This window comes from Echinops telfairi, unplaced genomic scaffold, assembly GCF_000313985.2.
Source record: "Echinops telfairi isolate 266 unplaced genomic scaffold, ASM31398v2 ScPeMD7_15;HRSCAF=58, whole genome shotgun sequence".
NCBI classification, from domain to species: domain Eukaryota; kingdom Metazoa; phylum Chordata; class Mammalia; order Afrosoricida; family Tenrecidae; genus Echinops; species Echinops telfairi.
Window position 1 is genome coordinate 6,602,441 of NW_022103912.1, and position 20,128 is coordinate 6,622,568.

General features: G+C 36.9%; 1 protein-coding gene across 1 annotated transcript in view; it reads right to left on the reverse strand.

Moving 5' to 3' along the window:
• Positions 1-20,128, reverse strand: part of DPP10 (dipeptidyl peptidase like 10) — a 549,923-nt gene that overhangs the window by 497,490 nt on the left and 32,305 nt on the right. Inside the window, exon 2 of the mRNA XM_004711893.3 lies at positions 12,766-12,861. Within this exon, the coding sequence (XP_004711950.2) occupies positions 12,766-12,861 (96 nt within the window). The remainder of the gene's footprint in view (positions 1-12,765; positions 12,862-20,128) is intronic.

Here is a 20,128-nt window from a genome sequence, read left to right on the forward strand (position 1 = left end):
AAAAAAAAAAAAAAATCATAACGTTGTGAATGAGGGGAAGTGCAGAGTGGGGACCCAGGGCCCATCCAGGGGAAATTGGACATCCCCCTGCAGGACTGCGGGGAGGTGAGGGGCAAATCAGAGTGCAGTGTAGTAACGATAAAATATGCAATTTTCCTCTGATTCTTAAATGCTTCCTCCACCTCACTACCAGGATCCCAATTCTACCTTACATATCCGGCTGGACTGGAGGAGGTGCACTGGCACAGATAGGAACTGGAAATATGGTGAACCCAGGATAGATGAACCCCCCAGGACCAGTGGAGAGAGTGGCGATAGCGGGAGGGTGGAGGGAAGGAGAGGGAGAAAGGGGGAACAGAGGACAAGGTCTACATGTGGCCTTCTCCCTGGGGAACAGACAGTGGAGAAGTGGGTGAGAGAGACATGGGATGGGGTAAGATATGATAAAATAATAATAAATTATAAATTGTTGGGGGTTCGTGGGGAGTGGGGAGTGGAGAGGGAGGGTGGAAAATGAGCTGACACCAGGGGCTCAAGTGGAAAGTGGGTGTCGTAAGAATGATGAAGTCAACATATGTACTAAAGTGCTGGACACAGATGACGTATGTACAGATTGTGATGAGTTGTATGAGCCCCTAATAAAATGATTATTAAAAAACAAACAAAAACAGGCCTGATTTGTGGCAGATGGGTTTTGTCAAGATGCCAATGCACCTGCTTACACAACCATTCAGTGTGCCAGTTTTTGGCAAAAAAACAGCATGCCTCTCTTGCCCCACACACCTTATTTACCTGAACTCTCTCTTTGTGACTTCTTTTTGTTTCTGCAAATGAACAGGGACATGAAAGGACAGCTATTTGATCATGTAGAAGAGGGGAAGAAAAAGACTAGGGAGGGGCTGTCAACCATCCAAACATGAGTTTGAAAAGTGTTTCCAACAATGGAGTCACAGATTTGACCAATGTATTAAGTGTAATAGAGAGTATTTTGAAGGTGATAAGGTTGTTCTGTAAAAAAAAACATAAATACATAGCTTTGGGGGGTAGGGGGATTCCAGGTTTTTTTGGGTACCCCTCATAGTTTGCTTCCTATAAAGTTAATACTGGATTTTATGGTCATCATTTTTTCCTACTCTAACATGAGCTTTACCATAAATTGTCATTTTAGGACAAGCAGGAATCTCCAAGACATCTTCTGCAAATGAAATACTTACCATATCTACTCGAGTATAAGCTAACCCAAATATCAGCCGAGGCACCTAATTTTACCATAAAACTGCATTAATAATGTGCTGAAAAAACTCAGTTTATATGCAAGTGTAACGGTACATTTAAATTTCAAGCAAAAGTTTGAACATTGGCAAATAGTATTTAAAGTTACCATACTATATGTTTTGTAGTCAAGGTTTCATTTTGTTTGAGAGTTTACATAGTTGAGATTTTAATATAGATAATATTAAATTTAAAATAGTTGAGATTTTTTAAATTTAATTTAAATATTTAATTCAAATTTTGTTCATTTAATTTTATTTACATTAAATCAAATATTTAATTTAAACATTGGTAAAAAGCAACATATACTAAATATACAGTAATACTTTTTTAAATTCCTGGGGATTTAAAGAAAAGTGCATGTGTTTAACTGTGTACGACTGTACATACTTCTAATTTTAGCAGGAAGCGATCCATATTTGAGGGTAAGACCCTTTGACAGGCATTGCTCCAAAGGAATGGGGTCAGCCACGATGAAAAGGAATGATGCGCTTCAACTAATTTTCAATGATCTGAGGAATCAATCAGGAACGAGGCTGGAATGTCATCATTTCAATCGTCTTATGAAGCAAAAAAGAATGATGTAAAGAGAATAATCATCTGCCTCATTTTCCTGGGAAAAGGGGAGGGAAATGTCTCCCAAGAATCCAGACCCCATCGTTCAGTGGTCCAGCCTACCTGGAGGCCATGCTCGTTCTTCTGGGGTCATTACCCTAGGTTCTCCTCTGTGCTGGTCTCCCTTTGGTATTTTTAAGAAAAAGGAGTAGATTCTCTCACAATCTGAAGAAAGATATTATTTGGGGGCCTATTTTATCTCACAATCTGAAGAAAGATATTATTTGGGGGCCTACTGTAAATGAGGCGGTGCTTTTAATTTCCTCTTTCAAGTTTTTACTTGTTGAAACTCCTCCCACCACAATCTAGTCTGCCTCATTCTAACCTTCATGCCTAAGCAGTTTCCCTGTACCAAACCAGTTGCTGTAAAGTCCACTCTAACTCATGGGTATTTCATGTGTGCTAGAGTACAGTTGTATTCTATAGGGGCTTCGAGAGCTGTCTGGTTGGGGTTTGGGGGGGAGAGTCGGTCACCAGGACTTTCTGTAATTACAACTCTCTGTGAACTTGAACTTCCAGGCTTCTGGTTAGTGTCTGAGCATGTTAATCATTTGCGCTACCCAGGGAGTCTAAATGAATAAATAAGTCACTGAGTAGAAAATAACAAAATAAAGCTTTGGCTAACTGAAAGTATTTACATCTTAATGAGAATTTCAATTATTCCCTGTGAAGGTAATAACATGTTTCGTGCATTTTGGAAAAACAGACCCCAAACAATGGAAGGCAAAAGAAGAAAATAAAATAGGAACTCATCCTAACACTGTCAGAAATTATTTCATTATTTTTTATATTGAATTTTGGTTTGTTTTCTTCATATATACAGGTGTCTCTGATACACACATGATGCAATTTTGAATAAATTATGCATGCAACTCTATATTTCATTATTTCACATATTTTATTCTGAATATGTAACAATATCATTCATTTTAAAGGTGGCAGAAGATCACATTAAATAGAAATAAAATAATTTGCATATTTAGCATATGACTCAACATTTGTCTTTATACATTGTTAATAAAGAGAAATATATACCATGGAATCTGATTGAGAACAAACAACAAATAATTTGAGCAAAAAGATTTCTGAAAAATAATATTAAGGAGAAGAGTGGAGCTACAATTTTGACTGAGGGATGAATATAGGCTGAATGAAGAGATATGGTACTATAGTACTTATAAGCAATCCCCTGTTGGATAAGAATTTAATAAGTAGCTTCTGTAACTCAACTAAATTAAGTATATAGGCAAAAATTCTATCAGAGTAAAATAAAAGCAAACACAACAAACTAACACAATCATGAGAAATTCTAAAAAGAGATTGATTTTTGACTCCCAATTATGAGTCTAATCTCATTATTCATTCCCCCATTTATTGATATTTACCCTAGTTTGTTTTACTTTTACAAAGGTTTAAACAGTGATTTTTTATTGCATATTCAGTCACTCAGATATCATTATTCAGGACAAAACTCTAGAGGGTAATGACAGAAAAGTATCCAGAGAGTCTTTCAAAGCAGCTATGTGAACCTTTATCATTTGAGAATCCACAAGCTTCAGATACTTTAAAAAAATATTTTAGCTTATTTCTTTTTCACAATCTCAAATTTAAATGTGAGTCTCCAACATTTTTACTAACTTGCTAAAAGGCTCTGTTTTATCTAGTATTACTGACTTTCTTATTTCAATATATCACACTGTCACACCATTTAAATATTTAATATTAGTGTTAGAATTGGCTCTACCATAAGTTCAATAAAATTAAGATACAACATAAAGCTTCACCCAGTATCATTCATTCCTGACAGAAAAAAAGTGCAGGGATTTTCACATTCTGATATTGGAATAGACAGGTCTGAGTGAGTCAGGGGAAAAAATGACTTAATTCCTAACTTGATTGTGGAATGAGTGGGCCCATGTTTATCTATCAAGGAAAACATACTAGCTTGTCACATTAAACTATTTATTGAGTACTAATTCTTGAGTGGCACACATTATTTCATGTTCAGAGATTAACTATAACATTTGCACTTGTTGTCTGTCCACTTAAAGATGCTTTGGAGAGAAGCTTCGCTCTATGATCAAAAGCAAGTTTCAGGGTCTCTCTTGACATCTACTTTGATCTTTTCTTTCTTTCTTGTCTTTTTAATGACTTTTTGCTTTCTTCATATGTATGGTATTCTTGACACCATCCCACAGGCCATCAAATATTTTGTCATTAGTATTCAATGATTCAAATCTATTATTGAAATGTTCTTGAAATGCAGGTGGTTGAATTTATATTAGACAATAAAAAATAAACTAGTAGAGTTTAAAGAAAGGTGATGTTACTTGTAGCTGGCTACAAAGGGGATGCATTATTGGCATTATACCTGGAATGGAAGAGGGATAGATTCTAGGCTTCTAGTTAAAGAATGAGTTAGAGAAAATAAAGTGTGCAAGGCACAGAAAAAGGAAAACTTTTGAGATTTGTGGGAAATATCAAGTAATTCTGATAGCCTAAAATCTGCTATGCGGTATTAACACACGAAAAAGTGGGAGGTTTGCTTATGAAAGAATTTGAATCCAGAGTCTGGAGGTTATTCTATTTGAAAAAAGAGCCTTTAATAATTTTTGGAAAATCATATTATCAGATTTTAGCCAAGCTTGAGAAAGCATTAATTGATAAGTGATTACTGGAGATAACTGGTAGGTAAAGAGATCAAAACAATGGATAAGACCTCAAAAATTACTTCTACAGAGGAGGCCACACCTAATTTTGGGTCAGGGTTTTGTTGTTGTTGTTGTTGTTGCTTTTAGTAGGGACTGGAAGAAAACTTCAGTGGAAATTTAGGACCTGCAGGTGTGAAGAAAATAGATCTGTTTTTGAGACAGTGATTATACTTCAGATAGTGGGTAAAATAGGGAGGGACAACATGAGCCTGGAGAAAATGCTAACGTTACTTGTACAGACTCCCAAAAGAAAATCCTCCTTGGAGTTCAATGCTAATCATGCTTTTTTTTTTTTTAATTGAATTTTTTTTCTGTTTGACAACCCAGATCTAATTCTGCAGACTACCTGGACTTTAGATTTGAGCTTTGTGATATGCACATCATTCTACATAGGCCATAAAAGAAGGATTTGATTTGGAAACCCTCCTACTGATCCAGACTTGACCTTGAAAATATCTGTTCCACATTAAAGGAACTAAATTACTCCTTTGGGCTTAAATCCGAAATACCCTAGGATGAGAAGAAACAGATGGCCGCTTTCCCAACATCGTGGTCTTGGGCATCATTGGATTTGGGTTCAAACAACCTGTCTTCAAGGTTGTCCAATAATTACTTAAGGTAAACTTTTATTTGCTATGTTCATATTTTCTTTGTTTTTGTGGACATGTCTTAGTTCTACAGGCATAGTTTTTCCTCAGTGATTGAGCATGAAAAATATACTTGTCTTGCAAAACAAATCATGAGATAGAAGAAGAAAAAAACTAACAATGATTATGGCAGAAAAAAAATATATAAATAATCAATAAGACCAGAAATTGGTTCTTTGAAAAGATAACAAATTGGTAAACCAAGGGCTAACTTTACAAAGGAAAATAATGAGAAAAATTATGAATAATAAATGAAATTTATGATATCACAACAGAAAAATACATTAAAAATTACACCATATCATGAAAAATTGTACTCCTACAAATTTGAAAATCTAGAAGTAATTGACAAATTTCTAGAAGTGCATTATTGACCTATCTTACCACACAATGATGTAGAAAATCTCAACAAATCTATAACAGGAAAAGAAATGGATCAAGCCAAAAATCCCTCTCATTATCCAAAAGTCCAGGACCAGATATTTAATTCTATTAAATATTCAGAGAAGACTTCATGCCAGTTTATACAAACTATTCCACAATGTACAAAAGGACAATATATTATTATACTCAGTTTACGAAACAACTATAACTCTTATACCTCAACCAGGCAAAGAGATCATCAGAATTCAAAACTACAGACCAATATATCTAATTAATATAGATGTCAAGAGCTTCAATAAAATCTTAGTGAACAGAGTTCAACAAGGCAGCCAAAAATAAACAAATAAATAAATAATAGGTCATGATCAAGTAGGATCCATATCAAACATGCAAGGAGGGTTTAATATTAGAAATAACAATCAATGTAATTCACCACATAAATACAATAAAGGAGAACCATATGATTATATTAGAGCAGAAAAATAATTTGATAAACTTCAAATTCCATTCCAGATTAAAAACAATCAATAAAAGAGATATAGAAGGGACATTTCTCAACATAATAAAAGTGAAACCAAAATCCTGCATCTCACTCAATGGAGAGAAATTAAAACATTTCCTCTTTGAACAGGAACTAGGAAAGGTTGTGCTTTGTCACCATTTTAACTTAATATACTCCTGGAAATTTTAAAGAAAGCCATAAGACACCAAAAACATCTTAACTGTGTCCACATACACACAGAAGAAATAAAAATGTCTTTATTTGTAAATGACATGATACTACTTATAGAAAACCCAAAAGAGTGAATTAAAAAAAATGCTCAAACTAATTAAAAATGCTTGCAGCATAGCAGCTCATAAGATCAACATACAGAAACCAGTTGGATTCTTGTATATTAAAGACGCTGCTGCTGAAAAGATTATCAAAAGAATAATGCCATTTACAATATCTACACAGAAGATAAAATATTTAGGAATAACTCTTATTAGAGAAACAAACGATTTATACAAGGAAAATTACAAAGTCTATTATAATCCATCATAATCAAAAGAGCCTGTTTGGGTACAACAATAGATATAAAGACCAATGGATTAGAATTGAGAAATCACAGATACAATCAAGTACCTATCAACACCTAATCTTTGATAAAGGACTAAAACACATTAAATAGAAGAGACAGCTGTTTCAACAAATGATGTTGGAAAAACTGGTCCTTCACCTGCAGAAGAAGGAAGCAGGACTCATACCTAACACCATGTACAATCATGAACTCAAGATGGTTCAAAGCCCATACAATAATTAAGACAATCAGTGAAAAAATAGGGCCAAACTTAAGGACCATAATACTAGGCATAAAGACACTACCGAACATAATGAAAAATATTCCCACTATTAAAAAAACAAACTCACAGCCATCAAGTCCATACGGACTCAGAGTGAACCTATAAGATAGGGTTGAACTTCTGCCTGTGGATTTCTGAGACTTTAACTGTCTAGAGGAGGAGAAAACTCTGTTTATCTCCCTCATAGCAGCTGGTGGTTTCGAACTTCTGACCTTTTGGATCACAACCCAACCTGTAACCACTACACCATCAAGGCTCCATCCACACTATAGAAGACAAAACAAAGAACTAACTATATGACTTTTATGCATTGCAAAAACGAAGGAGTCAACAGAGCATCCAAAGATTGGGGAAAATATTCATTAATAATATATCAGATAAAGGGCTAATCTCCAAAATCGATAGCATACTACAACATCTTAACAAGAAAGAATAAATAACTCCATCTAAATGAGTTTTTATTAGAGAAGTTAGCGGGTTACAGCACAGGTTAAGAAATGTTCAAGATACAGCCATTCCAGTCAGGAGAATCTCTTCTCAGCTCTCTCCAGAGACATGAGAGGGTCCTCGGCCTCTCAATCCTGGCCTTTGTCCTGCTCAGGCAAATGTTTGCCCTGCTCAGGCACAGCTCCTTTGGTGCTGCCAATAAATGCATAATAGGGTACTCCACTCCACAAGCCTATATAGCTCCATGGGTCAGCAGACCGAACTCCCCAGACGCTCAGGCACCCTACTCTGAGAGTGAAGAAACCACTTTACAAAGCTAGAGAAGACTATGGAAAGCACCATGGACTACCTGAAAGGACAAACTGACCTGTCTTGGAAGAAGTTCGACCAGAGTGTTCCTTGGAAGCAAAGATTGTGAAGGCTCGTCTTACAGAGTGTGGGCAGACTGTGAGTACAGAACAGTCCCTAGAGGACATAGTGCTCCGTAAAGGAGAGGGGCAGGAACAGAGAGGCAAACTTGCAAGGAGATGGATGGAAAATGTCGCTGCAACAAGTGGCTGACGCACAGGAATCGTTGCGAGGATGGGGCAGAACTGGGCAGCTTCATTCTGTTGGGCACAGGGTCATTGTGAGTGGGAACATTATTGGTGGTGCCTAACAACATCCTGGCTCTTGGTTTCGCTGTGTCCATCACTCTGCTGCTCATCCCCTCTCAGCTCTCTGTCTCCTGGATCCAGGAGGTTCAGTGTTCAGGGGTCTCCAGGTCCAAAGGATGTACTCTACTTCTTGTTCCTCTTTCCAGAGGGTAGTCGGTCTCCCCTTGCCTGCTACTTTGATGCCAAATTATATACCCAACGAGATGGCAGAATTGATGAGCCATATTAGAGTTACACTTTTTTACAATTACAATTAACCCTGTTAACACTCACATCTCATAAAATGGCATAACCTTATCAGCATTTTTCCCCGCCTTCTTTTATTCAGACCTATCAGGAAAAGAGGAACCATGCCATCAGCATGGTCCCAAGTAATTGGTTGGAGGGAATGACGAGATCTATGGCTAAAAGCGTAACATCAAATTAATTACTGCACCTTAAGGGAGAAAAATTTTTCTTTCCTATTATGTATAAAATTCACATATGCATAGCTATTTACTGAATAAAACTAGAAACAAATAGAAATAGTTTTTTTTTAAAAAGAAGAAGGAACAGGTAAAAAAATCCAGCTATCTGGAAATACTTTCTCTTACATAATCTAGCCAATGTGATGGCATTTACTCTAGACTGTGTTGTGAAGCAGTTGTTGTTTCATTGTTTTATGATGAGCATGCAAATAGATTTTCATGTACAACGTTTTGTTCATTCCTCTGCATAGATTTTCATGTACAATATTTTGTTCATTACTCTGCACCTCAGTTGCAGGAATATATCTGGTGATATTAAAACATGAATATTATATTCTAGAAGAAAGTAATTAGTTCCATATATACTCGTGTATACGCTGAGTTTTTCAGCACATTCTTAATGCAGTTTTTGTGGTAAAATTAGGTGCCTCAGCTGGCTGACATTTGGGTCAACTTATATTCAAGTATATATAATAATAAGATTGTTCAAAGGGCACTTGGTACATATGTGCCATATATTAAAAATGGAGAAGGTAAGATTTATATTTAAACATAGGATTAACGCAAATTCCACCATTTATCAGTGGTGCCTTTGAGTAAGTTTCCTGGGAAGCCTCAAGTTTATGATTTGAGCCCCATATGCTGCTTGTGCTAACCTACAAAACATGCACAGTTTTACTGTAGGCAGCACTCCGTGTTTGCTTTTGCTTTGAGAACCAATAATCACCCATTGTATGTGGGGAAACGAATGCTTTAAAGGAAATTGACTGCCAGGTTTCAAGGTGACATAAGTAGGGAAAGGTTGCTTCCATAAACAGAGAGCTCAAGGTTATGAACAGATTTGTGGTAAAGCCCTTATTAAGCTAACCATGCACATGAGCACCCACCCAAGGCTGCAGTAACATTCTCAGATACAGTGTTTGAAAACCGGCCTAATAAATGGCAGTACTTCACTGATTACCTGCATATGTCAGATGATCTAGACTCCCTCCTTCCCCTTGACTAGCAATGCACAAAGTGTTTTCCTGGTGACCTCCATGGATTAAATGAAGTTTCCTAATGAGTTTAGCTTAGAATTCCTTGAGTCACTACATCACAAAGGAACCTGGGTGAGGCATCTCAAGAGTTAAACAAGGTTTTACATTTATATGGAACCTTCAATAATAAGGCCAAGTTCACATATTCGATTCATATAGTTTGAACTGTCTTTCCTAGCTATCTGAGGAATACGCAACTAGGATAAATAAAATTGCCAGCAAGGAAACCTGGGACAGATTACAGAATGAACACAAGCCCGTTCCTTTATTTGAAAAGCAGTCATTATACAGGATATAAGTCAGGCTGTATTGCTACAAAATCATAGAAACCTTTACTTTAAAAAAAAAACCAAAAAGCTATCAGAATGTGAAGTGGCTGCTCTTCAGCATAGCATCCACCAAGATCTTCACACTTCTGAAGGTAGTACTTTCAGCTCTCCACACCTTTCTGGAAGAAGTCTGCAATCTACAACTTATCCCACCACAGAACAGCAGTCTTGGCACCCTCTAGACCTCCTCTGAAATCTCCTTCGTTGTGTTCCTCTAAAATCTCCTCTGAGTGGGGGGAACAAAAGGAAGTCTGAAGGAACAGCGGCTTTGAATTTAACAGGTCTGGCAGATCCCCACAGGAACCACTATTGTATTGCATCTTTTTTTGGAGGCTTCCTGGTGCATCTAAGACAAGTATTTTACTGGGAGAACTTGTCTGCAGTCACCTACTGCTTGCAGCGACATGTTCCAACAAGGTTGGAATGTGGAAATCATACTTTTACCTATCCTTGCATATCGACAGAACCACTGTCTTCAGTAGTATTGATACAAGATGCTTCTGAGGATTTTAGATTTTTGTTCTTGCTACAAAATATGTTCTTTGTCAAAGTTCTTAAAAAATAGTGTCGATTCTATTCATTACCTAGACTTTATACAATATTAACATTGTCACTTTGTCCCAGAATGGCTTCTCCGGACCAAATCGACCATTGATTGGGAAAGCATTTACCAAAATATTCATTGAACTGACTTGCTCCAAATATATTCATTGGTATCCTTTGACGTCAAGAGGAGAATTTTACACTGGATATTGAAATGTGGCTTATTGTAGCATGTAGTTCATGATTTAAATATTAAAGTCTCAACATCAAAGCGTCAATCATCCACAATTCTTCAGAGTCCAAGCTAACTTAAGAGTAGCTGTGTTTTTTTATTTTTCTTGATTTTAAAGTCAAACACTACGCAATTTCCACAATTTAGCCATTCACGGCAAATATGTGAGAAGATCTAACATTTAATATTTAACATTTCAAATCTATTTCCTCATAAACTTACCAAATTAAAAAAAATCCGGTAACTTCTCCTCTTTCAAAGTTATAATAGTACATTGGGACATTGATTTGTGGAGGGGCTATATGAGGGGATCTCCCTCCCCCACCAAAATAAAAAACACAGGGAAACAGCTCCACTGGGCAGAGCTTTCATAGCACAAAATTTTCCAACTTGGTAAGCATAACACACCTCGCTCTGAGTTAGTGCACCCAGTGGCGTTGCCTGGGGAAGGTTCTCTCTGGACACACTGAATTTTTATTGAAAGCAGTTTCCCTCAAACCTCCTGTTTTATTTTTTGGATGGGTGATTTAAGAGAACAGTGTGAGGCTGTGAAATTTTCTTTCCACGAGTGAAGAAGGACATGAAAGTGCAGCAATTTGAGAGGGGAAGAGGTGAAGGGAAAAACTAGGGGTACTGTCAGTCATCCACACAGATGAGTCTGAAAACTGTTTCCAAGAATGGGCTCTCAGATTTGACAAATACATTAAGTGTAATGGAGAGTACTTGCAAGGTGAGAAGGTTTTTTTTTTATATAGAAAACAATTTTCGCTTTGAAAAAAATCACTTTTTGTAATTTGATATTTTTTGTAAAGTTATACCTCTTATTAGCCTTCCACAGTTATAATATACATCTGAAATAACCATACTAAAAAGACAGAATTGTGGCAAATCAAAATTTATGAATTGTGAAGATGAAAATATGCAAATATTAAAAGTGCTCTCTCACATAGTATACGTAACACTTTAGCGATGATGGACACTACTGCCCTGATCAATTTCAACTCAAACTAAAGTTTATAAAATAATGACACAAGATTTCCATTAAATATATCCATTTGCTTATTAGAGACTGACATCTTGGGTGCCTGCTGAGATAACTACATCATTGTTTTATAAACAAGTGTGATTTGGTCCCTATCTTCGCGAATTAAATTGCTTATTCTTTTTATGCTTTCCATAAATTAAGTTTAATTTTTAGGCACTAGCATACTTAATTAAAATATTAGAGAAGAGTGGCCTATAAATGAGATGGTCTGTATTAGATAAAAAGGTAAAACTTCTTTTATATATCAAAAGCAATCTACTCTATCTATTGTAAAGAGGGGAAAATATTACATTCAGATGAATAGAAGGGCAAAGATTATTAACTGGCCAAACCAATGATGGTCAGAAAAGCAGAAGAGTCTAGAAATGAAACGCTAGCATCCTTTCTTACTGCTGCACTAAAATCTACAAAGTCACTGAGGAGTTGGTTGGTTGGTTGTCCATTGTATTACAAATGCCAGCTGTAAAAATAATAAAACCAAACATTGACTTCAGGGAATCTCGGAGGTATCTTTTTGTGAGACCAGAACAAGCCAATATGCAACATATTCACATATAATTTTAACTTTGTAATAGGCTTTCCAGTTTGTAACACTTCAGTGAAAAAGGAAAGCCATAAAGTGAGAAAAAAATATCCCTAAATACATTGCCAAATCTGAAGCACAAAGATGCATGATAGGTATGCAGGTTGGATAAATAGGTAGGTAGATCCACCATCTAAATTCCAGACACCACACCAAGAATTATCCGATTATCTCGGTAAATGATATTGATCTAAATCGACCACCTCCTTAAGATCACACAATTAATGACCATGCAGAAAAAGCACATAGAAAGCAGTTAGCTTAATGGTTACAGGGTAAGTCTTACAGATAAACTATCTTCGGAACTGGTTTCTCTCAGATATACAATGACATTTATTTATAATTACCTTTGAAATATAACCACAATTAAAATATTATCCACAAACACCACTAGTTTCATTTAACTTAGGCAAAATTCAAAATCAGTACAATCTCTAAAAATCATATCCATACCATTGATCCACCGTGCTTCTGGGTCGTGAAGCAGAAAGTCTTTCCTGAAGAGGTCTTCTAAAGACAGTCTAGTTTCTGATGAATTTGTGAGTTCATCTATAATAAAAGAAACTGTAGATTAGAGAGTCTATTTCACATGAGTTTTTATAAGGGATACATTGAAATGTTGTCATATTTTGCTTTACAGATATGTTAATTAGACAAATACGTGAAGTGCTTTTTTAAATGGCTGTTGGAATTTCAGGTTTGTCTCTTTAGTCAAGTCCATTGTTTTAATTAATTGTGATATTTCATTAACCTTTCATTTAATTTAATTTAGCATGAATACCTTTAACGGTTCAATCCTATGTTTTGTAGTGTTATATACCATATATAACATTAAAGCAAAAGCCCATCCCCATTAAGTCAATTCAGACTCCTAATAGAACAGCTCCCTAGCCTTTCTGAGACTGGACAACCTGATGGCACCTGACAGCTTCCCGTTTTCCATGGAGTAGCTGCTGAATTTGAACCACCAACCTTTTGGCTTGCAGCCCAACATTTCACCCACTGCACCACAGGAATTCCTCTTGTACTTCTAGGCAAGAGCGCATACGTTTCACTCCTCTCTTCTTTCCAAAACCACTTTGATATTTTCTCTCTTTCTCTTTTTTAACTTCTTGTGAATTGGATAAAGATTGTGACAGCAGATCATTAGTTTAATTGTCAACTCTTCATACACGTTCTGTTTCATCACATCCACTGCGACCCGTCAACGTAACATCACGTGTCCCATTCCACCCTGTTTCCTATTTCCACTCTTCCTTCTTTGCTTACTGTGGGCATTACATGGTTTCATATCAACCTGATGCATAGAGGAAGTTAGCCTGCCAATCAGGTCACAGCATGATGATGACTGCTAATGAGTGCGACTTTCTAATGGGTTTCTGGGAACTTTCTTTCTCCATGCATGTAGGCCATGCACTCTCTGCTTCACCTTTCTGATGAGGAGACAGACACACACTCTCTCTGTTGTCTTCTTCTTTCTGTGGACAAGCCGTGTGGAGCTAAGCTGAGTCCCGAGCGAGTCATGTGTGGATACGTGTGGAGACAGCCCTGAGATGCTTCCACTGTCATTGGATCCACATGAGTTTTCACCCACCGGCCTGGGATTTTCCTACATTCGCATCATTACGAGTGGCAACATTAAGTCTGAAGAGGAATTTATGGACTAGGATTGGGCATATGGGTTAATATCGAATTTATGGACTTGATCTGGACTGGGCTGAGATGTTTTCTCAGTATACAATGGCTCTTTGTTTGATATAAAGCTCTCACCCACACATATGTGAGTGTCTCTGGATTTGTTTCTCTCGTGAAGCTGGACTAGCACACTTACCCTGCAGAACTTTATCCTTGTGTAAAAGTTGCCTGTTTGTTCTCAAATGGTTGATGTTTTCAGTTTGACTCTATTGTTAAAACATGTGATAGAAATGAATATATATAATAAAGAAAACTTCCGGAGACAGGGGAAGTGACTGAATAAAGAAAACAAATAAAAGTATCAAATAAAATAAAAGTACCAAATTTCACCAAATCATCACTCCTCAACAAATGCAGAGTGGGTTTATGAATTAAATTTAAGAATTAAATGTAGAATTCAAATGATAAAAGTCTTTGTATTTTTAAGGGAACGCGCGCGCGCGCGCGCGCGCGCGCACACACACACACACCCACCAAACAAATCCACTGTCATCATGTCAATTTCCGTTCATAGCTGCTTCCATATCCATCCCTGAGAAACGAGAACCATTCTACACCTGTAGGCACACTCAGGCTCCAAAATTTAAGAAAGGGAAGCTTGGTTGGGATGCCAAAAGAAAGCACGAGAAACACACCCTTTTAGAGATAAGAGGCGATAGACATCAATATTTAAGTTTTTTTGCAAAATAATTGCATTGTTTATTTGCTGTGCAAAGTCATCTTTTTGACCTTTCAGTTGTGACCTCCACTGGGTCAAAAATAAAATGTCAAGGATACTCACTAACCTCATTAGATTTTGTTTATCAAAGGTTCGGCACAGTGCAGCAAGTGCTTTGCTTTTTCCAGCTAAAATGTTGGCACAAAAGAATCAATATATCTTCAAACGCAATTCCATTTTCACATGAATCAAACAGATACTTAACCACAAAATAACTTCTAAGAAACCACTGGAGTGTGGGAATCTAGTGACAATGGTGAGAACTATTTATTCCAGGCTCAGCATTAGATATTTTTATTATCGATTGGAAATGCAAAATGCTACGTTAGCCAGTGATAAACACTTAATCATTTGCCCAACAACTACACAGACATACCAAAAACTAAATTTAGTTTATCTATTCAACAATATTGGGCCTTTCAGCTTTCAAGGCATTCTGTGAACTACTGTAAAGTCCACGAGACTTGCCTCCTAGGGGGCTTATACTCTAATAGAAGAAAAAATTGGTGTCAGAAGACGATGCAGATTATATACAAGTTCATAGAAAGAATATAAATATCTTATTAAAAGATAGGGAGACACTCTCTTTTAAACATAAAATGGCAAGCACTTAATAGATTTCAATGTTTCCAAAGGCAGAGAAAAATGTCATGTTAGATGTGAGCTGAAAAATTCACAGCTGGACAAAAAACAAACAAACAAACAAAAACTTCTCTGCCTCTGAAATTTATTTTGCTTCAGAGAAAGTTTGAGATTTTCAGATGACCTAATACTGTTACAATTTCAGAAGTTGATTTATTCCATGACATATCATTAAGAGTAGATTTGGTGTACAAATTTCAAAAGAAAGATTTTTCTTGGATTTCTAGAAAAACATATTCCCTTATCTCTATTTGCTATGCCACCTACCTCCAGTTCACTACACTGGTGGCTTGCCTGTTGCTACTATACCAGAAGCTATGCCACTGGTTATTCAAACACTATAGCCATCCCCTTTGATGCAAGGAGCTTCCAAATTAAAACATATTAAAAGGCAAAGCCAAGCTATCTGCTTCTAAAAGTGATACAATAAAAACTCTATGGATCATAACAGAACATTGTCTGATATGGGATGTACCACACTAACAAGAGTAATGTTTGAGATATATGTTTTGATCAACTGAAATTCATATTGGTAAAGGTGGTACATAGTGGTCTCATTGTAGGATGGGGCTTCAAAAAGTTTGTGGAAAACTAAGATTGTCCCACAAACTCTTGAAGCCTCTTTGTATTTACTTTGAAGACCAGAGCATATGATGTTAACGTAATATCTCAAATAAATAATTCTTGTCTTCTCACAGTTTCCAAGGTTATACATCTTCATGGAAACTGATTGTCATATCTTTTTCCCATTGAGGAGCTGAAGATTTCAACTTGTTGACTTTTCGGTTGGCAATCGAGAAGGTCCCTATGTTCAATACCTCTCAATAGCTACTGAACTGAGAGAGAAAACTGCAGTATGTATATGACGTTGACTAGCATTCACTGGGTAGATTCATTCAGACTTACTATGCCATAGGTTACCAAACTTATTTGGTTTACCACACTCCTTTTCAGAAAAAGAAAAACAAAATCCCAGTGCCCCCTACAAAAGACGATCATCCAGGATACAGTGCAGGTGTAAACTTTTACAGCTCTCTGGATTGTCCCAATGCCCTCCAGTGAACAGTATCACCCCTTCATGAGACAAAGGTCTTTGTGTGGTGAATAGAATGGCCCTATGGGAGTTTGGTTTGGTTTGGTTTTGAAGCTTTGATTGTGTTTTAACGTTTTTATTGTGAATTAGGTAAAAGGTCACAGAGCAGATCATCTGGTTTACATTCAACATCTTGTTTCATTTTCTCTTATTTTAACTCAGTGGCAATCCCCTCAATGTACCATCACTTGAAAACCACAAGGATGTGAGGATTGTAGCCTCCTAGAAGTACACACCATACCTAACGTGTCCTCTGAGGTAGGACGAGGTAGGTTCAAACTACCCATATTGGGGCTACAACGTGAGCAGACAACTATGTGTGTCACTCCCCAAATCATGTATTCTAGATGGGTGGTCCTCACATACCTGTCTTTGTTGCTCTTTCACAAATGCTTTTTTCTATTCCGACATGAATTACACATACTTTGCACTCAATCTTATATTCACATTATGATAGGTAGGTTGATTGTGCCAACATGGCCAATGAACACATGGGGGATTAATTGAAGGGCAGAGAGGTAAATGGCTCGGCGAACCTCGCCTTTCTTGTCTTTTGCTCTTTGATCATCAGACCAGTGTGCGGTTGCCTTGCTTGTTCTGTGCCTCCATGTGCAAGCTACACTACCTGTGGGACACCTAACCCGTGGACTGTGTTGCTGTAATTTGAGGTTCCTTCAAGACTTGCTTCGCTCCACCATTGGAACTTACATCTCTTGAGCTGGGGACTCTCGTACCCTGACATCTGGCTGACTGTTGGTGACCTGCCTTGCTGTTTGCTGCCTGTGCCCGGATAGCCTGAATTGCTCTACAGAGGACTACCTGGTGGCCCTCAAGACTTGAAGGACTGCCAGTGTCTCACAGCTGTCTCATGGGAGTGAGTTGCACTGAGCTATTTGTACTGTTTTATAGATTAGTTAACTGTTTATTTTTTAAGTTATCTATATCTATCAATATAAATATATATATAAATTATTAGCGTTCTGGTTTTGTTTCTCTAGACAACCCTGTCTACCATATTATTCTAAAAAGAATCTTTGGGAATTAAAAAAAAAAAAAAGAACTGTGTTTGTTGAGGCAACATGATTCATACTCAGAGAATGCTGTCTCGTGGTAGTCTTTAAATCTTGAACTGAAAGTTACATCTGAGGTCACATTTCAGCGAAATTGGCCACCACCAGAACTCTGAATATTAATCCTAATTATTGTGTTCCTTTTAAAAAAATTCACTTATAGGAGAGCAAATGGTAAACAATACATTAAAACGAAGATGAGAATGTAAGGAAGTAGGGCCATTAACTTAGTGGAAATGGAAGAACCAGCTCATACCCAAAATTAGGATTATAAGTAACAGTAGAAAAAGAATCCAGGGACATGCCTTCTACAGCAATACCGTCCATCATTTACAGAAATGGACACTAATGTTAAGGGTGAAAGTATGTAAGGAAGAGACGTCATTGGTTAAGTAGTTACAAGTCACATATTTTCCATATTATGCTGCCAACCACAAGGTCACCAGTTCGAAACAACTAGCAGCGCTGTGGGGGAAAGAGGAGGTTTTATACTCTGAAAAATCACAGAGGGTAACTATGAGTTGGCATCAGCATGATGGCAGTGAGTTTGGTTTTTGGTTTTGCTTGGCAAAATAAATATGGTATGAGGCAAAAATTGGATTTTGCAATTTCATGCCCAAAAAAGTGTTTTCAGTTTTTGGGATATTTCCCACCTTCGTAGTTTCTCTATTCAGTCAAATTCTCCCATGTATCATCTCAGAGGTGCCCTGTTATCAGTCAGTTTTAAGTTGCTCCTATTAATAAAAAAACTCAGTAAAATATAAAACCCATCCAGAAGTCTTTCTCAAAGGCAGTGCATTTGACTATGTCAACATTTTAAGGTCAAAAGATAAATCACACAAATAGTAGATCATAAATCAGTCTTGTCCATGAAGGAAATTTCAAGAACTTGCCACGTAGCATTGCTGTGAACTCTGCTTTATCCATGCAAGCAAAAGGACAAAAGCAAAGAGTGGATCACACTTAGCTGCTTCACGTCCCAGAAAATGGTCTTTGTTCATTTTCATATGACAGAGGTTTCCTTTCATACGTCTTTCTTTTTTCTTTCCTTATTCTTTTAAAACTCATGTGTGGCAGTACCTTTCTTAAATAGAGAGTCTAGTCAATTCCGCATAAACTCTAGTACTTAGAACTATATGTGATTCAGATAAATCATACATAAGATAAAGTCTATATATGTTTTCATCCAAATTTGCTTCCTAAACCATATTATATTCCAAAATAAATGTAACCTCCTTCTTGGGTTTGAAAGGGAGCATCAAAAGTTTTGTGGGACAGACCAGGGACATGAACAGCCTTGCTATCAGGCAGAGCTTACTTGTAAACTTGACTTCGGTGGATGGAACTATGGTATAAGATGATACGTGGTCAGTTGACCATTCTTTCCACCCAATCTGAATTTGCTCTAGGTTTAAATATTTCTCAATTGTTTCAAGGTAGAAATTTCCTCTCTGGCTTTTAAAATACTGCTGGTGGTCTTTTCTTTCTAACTCTGTAATTTTATTTTTATCTTTACTTTCTGTTTCAGCTTGTTTTTAATTGTTTTTGTTGGGTTTCCAAGTTTATGAAACACAGAAGGAGTGGATGCAAAGAGACAATAACTGATGCAATGGCTTATCAAGAATATTGAGTGGTGAGGGTGAGGGGAATTGGGGGAGGGAGCACTAGAAGTGATTATGATGATGTGTATGCAATTCATTAAAAGTGATTTAACAATAGATATATATGATATGTGAATATTATATCAATAGAATGATTTTTTCAATTTATGGGAAAATTACATTATGGTTCAAGAAGACAATATTCTTCATTGTACTTTCGTGAGTAATGACCTGAGGTCTTTCAAGGTCATTTAAAGTGCAAATATTAGTCTCTCCCTTTCTGGATGAAACACTAATGATGAAATTGAAGCTACAGGGAAACAAGTAGTCCAGTGGAATAATGGATCTCAAGGACACGAGTTCCACAACCCTGAGCTCAAAACAATGAGCCGGTACCTCACTACCATGAGCAACTGCTCTGAAATGGATCATAAGAGGTCCTAGATGAAATGGGAGAAAAATGTGGAGCTCAAAGTCATAATCAGAAGTTCAGAATGTCAGCTAGAGACTGCTGGACTCCCTAGGACTATGGCCCCTATTCAACGTGATGAACTCACGCCCATGATTTGACAGTCAGCTAAACATTCGATGGTTCACTAATGGGAACAATAGCAGTGGGGAGGCATGAACACCGTAGAATCCTCGACTATTTGACATCAAAAGGGCAGTATTTACCTAAGGACAAAATCAGAAGGATTGGGAAAGATAACAGCAAGAAACAGGAAGTGCAGGAAGGAAGTAGGGCATCTGAGGATTGTGGGGATTGCAACCAATGACATGAAACAAAATTGGAATCAATTGTTGAATGAAAAACTGACCTGCTTTGTACAACTTGACTCAGTTTACAATTAAAGTTAGATAAAACCATTATGTGCTAATTCCATTTTTCCATAAGCTTTCTGTTGGCCCCTAGTACACAAAAAGACAGAATGTAGTCATAAGAATGCATTTAAAAGTACATTCATGATGGTAAATTGCTTAATAAGTCTTCCTCATT